The 11,049-nt window shown below is 37.1% G+C and overlaps 1 protein-coding gene across 1 annotated transcript; it reads left to right on the top strand.

Moving 5' to 3' along the window:
- The first annotated feature begins 230 nt into the window (after positions 1-230).
- On the top strand, positions 231-10,401 carry LOC122145329 (transmembrane protein 125-like). The gene is made up of 3 exons (XM_042758432.1): positions 231-708; positions 5,937-6,925; positions 9,134-10,401. Exon 3 carries the CDS (start codon positions 9,198-9,200, stop codon positions 9,864-9,866), a length of 669 nt encoding a protein of 222 aa, XP_042614366.1. The 5' UTR covers positions 231-708; positions 5,937-6,925; positions 9,134-9,197; the 3' UTR covers positions 9,867-10,401.
- The last annotated feature ends 648 nt before the right edge of the window (positions 10,402-11,049 follow it).

Genomic DNA, 11,049 nt, shown 5'->3' with positions numbered 1-11,049 from the left:
TATAATGAATAATACTTATTAGTCATATACAGTAGGCTACAGAATATATAATAAAAATGGGTATCACAGTCAATTGAAAATAAACTTCAGTTTTGATTAGCCTTAGTTTGGAGATAAAATTCACCATCAATTGTGAATACTACCAAGCGAATAAAAATCATCACAATAACACAATTCTTGTAGTAGCCTGAGTGGTCATTCATTAACACTGTCATGCAAGTTACGGTTTTACAACAAATAGATCAGGTAACTCCGCGACGACTTCCAGGTAGGAGCGTTTTGTCGTGCAGCGCTTGAAACGCGAAGCAGAATAAACGAACATATTAAAACGTTGTATGGTGTTTTCATTTGGCGTCATTTAACGTCAGACCTTTGGACCAGAAGCTTCTTATCGCTGCAGGTGTCCCGCTGGAGAAGAGCGGCGAGGTCACACACACACACGCACACTCCCAGCTGAACTACACGCTGCGCGATCAGAGTAGCAATGAGAAGAGAGACCACACCTCTGAGCGGAGGGCAAAAGTCTGGACGGAACGAGCAGTGCACCTGCAACGCCATTCGCTATCCTGATATGGTCGGGATTACTGTGCGAGACTTACATTGAACTTGATGTCTCTTTTAGCTGAGCGCGGTTCACCTCTCAGACGGATTGGCTGTATTTGTGGCTGATGTGTTCGGGATGGTGTGCTGCCTGCCAGCGCATCACAGGTAAGAACAGAAACGTTCTCACAGCACGCCTTCGTATTCTTTTAGTTTTAAATAGCTAAAGTTACATTTAAGTATGAATTATAAAAGTATAAGACAGATAGGAGGATCCACACCTTCATAGAGCACCGCAGGACATGTAAACTTTGTACTGGAGTTTTAGGACTTCCTTCTGTGAGGGTATTAAAAAGTATGTAGCCCTTGCCTTTCGCTTCTGGAAATGCATAATGTGTAGAATCAAGGGTAGGTACGTATTTAAATCTGTTCGTACATAGCATCCTAAAATGGGGAACTTTAGAAACATACAATATTTATTAATGTATATCAGATAGGTACATCAGGTAAAATTAACTTATGCAAATAATCATAAAATTATAAATTAAGCAATATCACACAAACAAAAGTTTTGTATTAAGTATGAACATGTTTTTCTGGATACATAGTACAGTAGAACTGAGATGTGATGTTCAATATCATAGGTAAATAACATCACTCCTAAAATAAAATGACTGTAAATAACTGTTCTGTTCTGTTTATGGATATTTGGACTTTGCACACTAAATATATTATCCTCATATACTGTGTGAAATATTTCACCAGTGTTACAAGATAAAAGCCAGTACAGCACATTTCCTATCTACTGCATATCAACAGCTTTATAAGATAAATTATTAATATTTGTTTACCCTGTCTCTTGTAAATAATAATGGATGTTCTAAAACCATGTTAACATTATAATCCAATTACTTAATAAAATACTAATGCATAGTATTTCACTATTCATTTATATTGTTCATAATAGTAATACTAATGAATAACATTTATTCATTTATTTCCAGGAGCAGGTCACACACTTACTGTCCTTTTTGCAGTTATGCTAGCAAATATCCAGTACACAAGCCATTTCTTTTTTTTTTTTTTTCCACAACTTATAACATTAACATTCCATTATTCAAAAGCACATCGATATTTCAGATAAAAACATGGGAACATTATAAGAAAAAAGTAGTGTGAACTATTTGGTGTCAGAGGCGTGGAGTATAATTAACTTAAACAAATTTGTCCAGTATAGAGATGTTTGGAATGAGAAAGTTATATAATTATCAGATAAAACTTACAGTGGACATTGTGATGTCCATGTCAAACATATTGTGGTTTAAAGAGTAACTCTGGTCAAATTAAAGCAAAATACTAAAGAGGAGCTGCAGAACTATAACAGCCTATAGAGAAAGAAAGGAAATGCCTCCCTTCTGTATAGTTAATATTGTTCTGCATCATAAAATAAAAGGGAAGCAAATTATTTTAATGCTGTAGGTGCCCTTTCAATGCAGAGTGTGAACAGTGCTTTACAGTGACAGTGTAATAGTTTTAGGGGAAAAAGATAGTAATTACTCATAGTTACCCTCTCTCTACTATTAAACCATTGTTAACATGGTCTTTTGGCTACATTGGAGGTTGACAAAATGTCACATCATGGATATAAAATCAGATTTAAGCAATTTTATGACATTTGATTTTATTGTTACTTTATTGTTGGGCATGGACATAAACACACCCACAATGATACATAATTGTAGACATTACAAAATAGGACGAGACAAAAAGATAAATGTCAAATAGTTCTTGAAAAAGCACCAAATGTACCATCGTTTTACCAAGGTATTCTTTGAAGTATCTTGGAGTGCCATCTAGATACAATGATAGGTGAATATGGTCTTTCAGTTCCATGGTAACATCATTTCATATCATTACTGTATAATGTTATCACCAGTACTTTTTTATAAAAAGGAGAAACAACCTTATTTGGATTTTTTTGATAGAAAGTTTTGCCAAATGCATCTGCGCAGAATGAAAGGAATCTCAAATTTATGCTTCCAGGTGCCAAGCGAACCAAAACACTCTGTGCTCGTTCCTCATCCTCTCCTCAGAGATCCCTTATAAGCACACAGATCTTAGAAAACAACAGGTGCATGACAGCACTCAGTAACATCCAAACATCTCAAGAGTGTATATTCCAGAATATTCTGTGACAGACACGGAGACAGCCAGTGAGAATGAAACCGTGCCCTAAGAGTGAAGGAGCAGGTCCAGGTGTCTTAACCAGGCTGGTGTCTATGTCACAGATGGAGGTCAGGTCAGAGAAAATGGAGCTCAGTGGCCAAGCTGGATAGTTGCCCTTTTTTTGTATTGCATTATGGATTATGTTAACATTTCTGCTGTCCTCGAGGCCAGAACTGAATATTCTGGATGCTGTCACTGTTTTGAGAATAAAAGGGGAAGAGATAGAAAGGAAGAGAGGTAAACGTTTATTCCTTTTGTGGAGCTGGGTGGACGGGCCAGTTAATTGATTATTTAATTAGTGGTTAATATTGCATCTGTGCCCAAAACAGGAAAATCAAGCACAAACAGCAGTCAACACATAACACTGTAGACCTTACCAGACAAAATAACACCCTTAACGCTAGAACACACTACACCTGAACGGATCTGAAAACACTAGGCATCATACACTTGCCAAATTGGTTACACAGTAATACTAGGCATAAACGACTGAGGATCACACATTACCAGCCTTTCACATTGTTCCCAATACATAAAACTCATGCAGAAACATGCACTTTGTTGCTAGGAGATGCGAGACCAATGAAAATAATATGTGCTCTAAAATTGGCTCTAAATATCAGACATGTTCAGTATCCTCCAACTGGATGGAATCATAGTCGGAAGCTAAAGAGTCTCTGCCCATCATATGCTACATGATTTTTTTGTGAAATCTGTCAGCCTAAGGCTGAAATATACTATTTTCACAATATATTCCAGCCTTAGGTTGAATGCTAGTTGCCGAAAGTGCCCAGATTCTGGGCAGTTAGAGGTTCACAGAATATTGTATAAAGTTTGATGGGCACAGACTATGATTTTTTAGCTTGAGACTCTGATTCCATTCAGTTGTAACATATCAAGCATTTAATATTTTCAGCCAATTTGGAGCCCCAAGCTGAGGCACAAGTTTCTGTGTGAGTTTGTTGTTTTTGGTGTAACTTGAAAGTCTGGAAGTGTGTGACCCACAGCTATCAAGTGTATGATGCCTATTGTTTTAAATCTCTTTAAATTTAAAAAGTCATGTAGTGTATTATAGCCTTAATACCAAAAATCTGCAGATTGGCTTTGACTTTCAGTAACTAGCGTCGATGCATACAGACTGCAAATCGGAGAAAAAGTCGTGTAGTATATTTTTAGCCTTTACTGACATGCACAAATGTTTCTAGTGAAATATGACTGATGTCATGTTTCTGCACTATTTGCACACCCATAAAAGCCATACCAGGTCTATCGTTGTCAAGTTAAACATACATAGAGTACATTGAGAATTTGTGCATAATAAGATTGAGTAATCTGTCTTTATAATGTCATTTTGTGTTCTGTTTCCTCCTACGAATGTAGTGGTAAGCGGTAGTGAGAGTTTGGAATGAAAGAGTGTTCTTTAGAGGCAAGTGTACTGATGGAGGTAGAGGATGTAATGACACCACTGAGTCTTGAAGTGAAATGATGGAGTAAGGTACGTGGCATATGTTAACTTTTATGATGAAAAGAAAGAGCACTGGGAGCGGGAGCTTTGCTTTTTAAAAAAGCTATCCCTCCTTAGCCAACAGAACGGCAGTGCAACACAGGGGGAAAAAAGAGACAGATAAGAAACAGAGAAACAGTGAGCATTTCTATCAGTTGAAATAACAAGAGATTAAAGTGAAAAATCAAGAGTGGTTTATGCAGCTCAGAAGGCAGGGTCCAGGCCAGCTGCTGTTTGCAGTTTATTCCTGAGGTTATGCCTGACAGTAACTTGAGCCATGTGTGCAGGCTGATAAAATGTGGATTACGCAGGAAGGAGAGCGGGGCAGCAAGTACCATGACTATAAGAACTCACTCTTGGTCCACCAGGACCCAAATCTTATACAAAATAGATGATTCATTGATTCGTGATTCATTTCTTCCTTTTCAGGTACAGAACAACATAACTCATTTAATACTAATGAGTAGAATCTAGAGTTTAGCCTATTGTGTGTTTGTGCCATGTGCAATATCTGTATTAAATAATAATAAAAAAAGTCCTTAAGGATCTCTTAAATTCTAAAACATTCCTACATATTCTATATCTTAAGAGAACATGTTTAACATTTGAGCAAGAAAAAGATCCACAAGTCCCAAATCTAGCATACTGTACATAGTACCTAACAAATATGTAAACTTTTAAGTGACTAATTTTAAACACACTACATGGGCAACAACTCAACTCACAATTTATTCAGACCTTATATTAGGGTAATTCCATAATAACCATAATGGCACACACAACTGTATACATTAGTGATTTTTTTAGTTAAACTGATTTGTGTTTTATCAATAGATTTGGGTACTGAATTATACTCATAATCAACAACTGTTACTGCTTTTGAATAAGTATTTACATTGTGACGATAAAAAGTGAATGTGTGTGATATGAATGTAATCCAGACATACTATATTTGCCATGTTGTAATTGTCATGTGACCTAGCAGTGTCAGTTGCATCACTACACAGCCATTCACAAATCTTTTCCTGTAGCCTCATGGGATAGTAAAGTATCCATTGGATGCACACTTCAGAATCTAGTAGTAGGAGTAATAGTAGAAGTAGTAGGTAATCACATTATGAATACTGTGAATTTTGACATATTACTCACGTAATATTTGTATACATAAAATTTCACTCACTTTGTCCACCATCTCGAATTTATTATTTCACTGATTTTGTTGCAGTGCATTATCGGACTGATTACTCTGTAAAGAACACATGCAATGCTGACTGACTTAATTATGCTGCCATCTTAAAAGGCAGCATAATTAAGTTCCCTTCTTTTTGGAACAACTTTTGACACTTTTGTGACACTTTCGAACAGAATATATTCATATAACTTAAAAAAAAAAAAAAATAATAATAAATATAAAAAGAATAATAATAAAAAGAATATATTTTTTTTTTTGGACGATATCCATCCATTTCCACCTTGCTGCAAAGGTTAAAAGGAAAAGGAAAAAAATTCATCTCTGCCACTGCTCAGATCTCGATTCACAGAGGTTTCCTCCCTTAACAAACAAAAGCAATTCATTAAACCCTGACGAATTAGATGTACTGCATATCCTTTACACATCCCCTTCACATCTAACTGTCAATTCTTTGCTTCCTTTGTCTCCATACAGATCGTGACCTGTCGCATCCTGGCCAAGAGAAGGACTCAGAGACTTGCTCTATTGTCTGTTTCTAGCAACCAGGCAGAGAAGAGTATTCTAGACAAGGCATCAGCTGTTGTATGGTGACCGGAGACAAGACAAGAGCCTGCTTTATGAATGCTTCTTTTTCAGATACATCGGAGACCTGCATTCCGAGATACAACAGCGTACTGCTTGACTAGAGAATGAATAGTGCGCTTGGCCTGCCACAATGCTCAGCATTCACACCTGTCGGGAAAGATGCCATTTGCTCTAAATCTTCAAGAAAACCTCCAAACTTCAGTAACCAACAGCAACATGATCCAAGAAAGAAGAAGAGGTACACTGTCAGAATGCTCCCAAACCTGAACACCTCTGTCCTGGTTTGTGGATCACTCATGCACTGACAGCCAGGGACATATTGCCTATGAAATACCCTCAGAGAGGCTTTGCAGGCAAACTGACTGTGGACTGTTTTTTAAATTGAGGGCTAAATTGTACGGCTGTCCAGCCCCAAGGCCGATACACTGACAGATCAGCCATTTAGAATGTTTTTCCATGTCAGCCTAAAGGAATCTGACTACTAATAATTATAAATGCTTTAAAACTAAGAATTACATCTTGCACACTTTCACCTGTCTGGTCAGCCTGGTTGTGTTCATGCAGGCAGTCTTAAAATATACTTTGGAGTCTGGACTGCACCTGTCAGTGAGAGGAAAAGAGGAAAACTTCCCAAGAAGCCATTGCGAATCTAAACTGAAAGTCATATTTTTAGAAATTTTTTTTAGTATATGCTAAGGTGAAGGACTCATAATAAGCTCAAATCAAATCCCAACCCTGAGGTGATATAGAATATTTCCTTGCTCTTCTTTCTCTCGCCACAGTCTGTTGAGGAAATAACTGAAAGTAAACGCACCAGTGAATGATAAACTGCCACATGGAGAAGCACTCACATCTCAGACACTTTCTAACTCTTTAGGGTGAGTACACCACCATTGTAACAGAAGGCACCCATCTATGATCACATTCATGATATTTTCATAAAAGTTCTGAAATTAAAAATTATTGATGATATCATGCTTTGATAGGGTTGAAGAGCTCTCATACCAGGTAATCTTTTAGATTGGGCAGATGGGATAAAACCGGTTGGTTGAGCTACATTATCTCTATAACATAACTGGGAATGTAAGGGGTGCAGAAATTGTACAACAACAAAAAAATCAGTGAAAATCAGTTCTGAGTTTGTTGTTATTTTTTGCTTTCTGACTTGCTGTAAAATAAATATTAATAATTATTATTAATATTTATAGGGATAGCACACCCCAAAATTAACATTCTGTCACCATTTACTCACCCTTATGTGTTAAATATATAGATAGATAGATAGATAGATAGATAGATAGATAGATAGATAGATAGATAGATAGATAGATAGATAGATAGATAGATAGATAGATAGATAGATAGATAGATAGATAGATAGAATGCATAAATCTTATGTACCACCTTTATAATACTTTTAGGGTTCTTTTGCTTCATTTTTGAAGCTTGAAATTCCCTATTCATTGTAATGGCATTAGAAAAAAGTGACTAATTTTATTCTTTACAATTTAATTTTTTTTGTTTCAAACAAGGACCCATGTGGGTTTGGAATAACACGAGGGTGAGTAAATAACAATTTTCATCTTAGGGGAACTATCCATTTACAACCATTGTAATCTTAACATGGACTAAACATGTTTTTGCTTTCATGGGCTTTCTTGTTTTCATTTTTCCCTCTTCATGCCTCACCTCAGTCACAGGGAAGCAGTATGTCAGTGAAATGAGACTCAGGTCTACAGGGACTTAATTATCAAAGCTTCACAAACGTACATGTACACAACCCCTACGGCTACATGTGTGCGAGTGACTGACTTTGAACAAACAGTGCAAAATAATGTCACTGGTCCTGGATAAAAAGGAAAACAATTTGTGGTCTATGATTATAATGTATGCAATGTAGTTTAGGAGCAGATGCAGTGTGCTGGTGCAGCAGTGCTGACTGCGAAGGCAAAGCCACTTACGGGATTGTAAAGACAAGCTGTCTGTCCTGCAACCTTGAGGGTCAGAGGGACCACAGAGACAGGCCATTTGTAAAGGAATTAATGCCTGAGCCCCTGAGCAGAAGGGAAATTGTCTTCTCACACTACTTAAAATCTTTATTCTCTCTCCACACACATCCACATGGTTATCCCCAGCCACATTAACAGGCTTTAGACTAAACACAAGTGTTTCAGTTAAACCTTGTGTTCATTGTTTGACCACATTATAAATTGATTTTAAGAACAGCCTCATAAATAAATTGGCATTTTAGCCATTAAGCAGCTTGGTCTGACTCCAAATTGCTGTTTCAAAACCTCACTGAATAATTGACATAATATTTGGAACATTTTGTTAAACTTTGCATATTTTGAGGAATGGGGAGAGTGTTGTGCAGGTTAACATACTTTAGTTCCCTGTTTTGGTCTGTGACATTGATGGCATTTGACCCCTCAGATTTTCAAACCAAATTGTGCAAGATCCGGATGGGACTTCTAAAATGTATCTTTGATAATGATTTGTGTAGTCCAGTCGAGTCACAGTAATTTGTTTTTCATTAAGAAAATTTGTCCAAAAAAAAAAACAACAACATAGGTTTTTCAATAACAATACAAACTGTTCATCATATTAAAATAATCTTCTTTATATCAATTTGAGTATGAATTATGAGTAGAATTTAAATTATATAATTCTAAAATTGTATACATTTATGTTGAAAAACAGTAAAAAGACAGCATGAGTCCCTGCATGATGTGCCATATTTTTTTATATAAATAATTATAAATACTTTATGTACACGAAAGTATTTTAATGTTATAATTTATGTTATTTAGATCATGTTTATAGCTTTATTTTGGTGATGTGTGTTTATGATTTATATGATCAAGTATATTACAGTATATCTGTAATATTAAAAATAATGAAATGTTCAGTTATGAACTCTGAAATATACAGGCATAAATGCCATCCACATGATGCCTTTTTAATGTGAATTTGTGGCAACCACATCTACTAGTTTATTTTTTTTACCATAAATTTAACAGGATATTTTACAATGTATATTTTGTCAACTGCACACATGGAATCTTCTTCCAACTTGTTTTCTCCAGGAACTGTAACCAGGTGTCCTCTCACAGCTGGGACTTGCCTTGAGCACCATTAGCATCGAACATCATGTCAGAGCTGGAGGACTATTCCCCTCCTCAGGGCCACCTTCATCCTGACCCGGCTCGCATCCAGCAGAACCTGCTTGAGGAGCAGGTGGAGCTCTGGTGGTTCAGCGAGCCACGCAAATCCTTATTATGCTATTGTGCTTCAGTGGCCTTAATCCTAGGCTGTGGCCTGGGTGGTGTAGGCCTCCTTTCCACTACCACCAGCCTTTCCAGCGAGTGGCGACTTGGCGCCGGAACTGTTCTTTGCCTTCTCTCTCTGGCCGTCCTTCTCAAGCAGTTGCTGAGTTCTGCTGTCCAGGACATGAACTGTGTGCGTAGCAGGCGTCGGATCAACATGCTAAAGAGCGGTGGTTTATCTGACATCCTCATCGTATTGATCACGGGAATCTCTCTGCTTATTTGTGGAGCTGTCCTGCTGGATGTGGCCCTTTCCTACCACATGCCCAAACCTGGGAAGGCACTGAATGACATGTATATATCAGGGGTAGTGATGCTGGGAGGTGGGAGTTTTACAGTGTTAGCGGTCGGGATTTACGCTGCAGTAGTTTACCTCATAGAGAGGTCAGGGCCGGGACAGAGACGATGGGAGAGGACAGTGGGGATCTTCAGCATTTCAGGCCAGATGCAGGCAAGGAGAGAGACTGCTTCAAGCCTGGCTCGTCTGATATAGCTGTGACTACATAATAAATATACCATTCATTTACTGAACAGAAACTGAGATGAAAAACCAGCACTCTCAATTAAATCATACTTTACACCCATTAAACTAAGGCACAAATCACGTGACATTTACAATTACATTTTGATTCACATTTTGGCTCAAGGATCCAGGCATTAAACATTTCAGGGTTTAAGCACAAAAATTAAGCTTTTACATGTGTCACTCCAATAAAGTACTGTTAAAAGTACTGAAAAAGCACAAAAATAATCTAAAGTTCGACCTTTAATTGATTTTAGGTAAAACGTGCTGCTTTATCTCCAATGCTTTTGGACAACTACAATATGTGCATGTCCTTGACTGCTTTATTTGTCTGTAAGCACACCAAGTGGTTGTCCATCATGGGATGTCTTTAGCTCTTCATGAGCTCTGATGTGGGAGCAAATTGACTGACTGTGTGAGCTGAATTCACATGTGTGTAGATTTATACTACAACCTGTGCAGGCAATGCTATTGATCAAATAAAGGCTCAGAATGTCAATCTGCAGGATGTGAACACATTGTGATTTTATTGGTGTGTGTGCGCCTACTTAACCATATTTTGGGGACAAATTTGTACCCAAAAGTGAGCAAAACCAAACAAAATCGCCAAAAACCTCCATTTGGTTTTAAACAAAGTTTTTTTTGAAATTGTAAAAATGCAGAAAGTTTTCTGTGAGGGGTAGGGTTAGGGGTAGGGGTGGATTTAGGTAAAAAAAAAATTATAACTATCTGTATATAAAAACAATAGAAGTCTATAAGATGTCCCCATTTAGATGCAAATTATTGGTATTTTGTTCTGGAGCACTTATGAAAAACATTCACAAACAGATGGAGATAAACAGATGGCAGGTTGTAGCCATTTAGTGGAAATCTATTTCAATTTGTACGCATAATAAACAAACATTCAGGCTCTGCCTTGACAACTTTGGAGAAATTACTTTGGAAAAGCAGGCAGCAACATAAAACATTGGACACACTTAATATACATGTGAATGTGGCATTTGAAAACATCTCAAACACACTTTTCACACAAACCATTTGGAAAAAAGGTTTATAAGGTTTAAATTATAAAACAAAATGTAAAAACTATTGTGACTCACCTTCGTATACTATGTCCAAAGTAAATGCAATGAGCTACATCTGTGGTTACTCG

The sequence above is a fragment of the Cyprinus carpio genome, chromosome A6 (genome assembly GCF_018340385.1).
Source record: "Cyprinus carpio isolate SPL01 chromosome A6, ASM1834038v1, whole genome shotgun sequence".
Taxonomy (NCBI): domain Eukaryota; kingdom Metazoa; phylum Chordata; class Actinopteri; order Cypriniformes; family Cyprinidae; genus Cyprinus; species Cyprinus carpio.
This window is presented reverse-complemented; position numbering and strand designations above follow the sequence as displayed.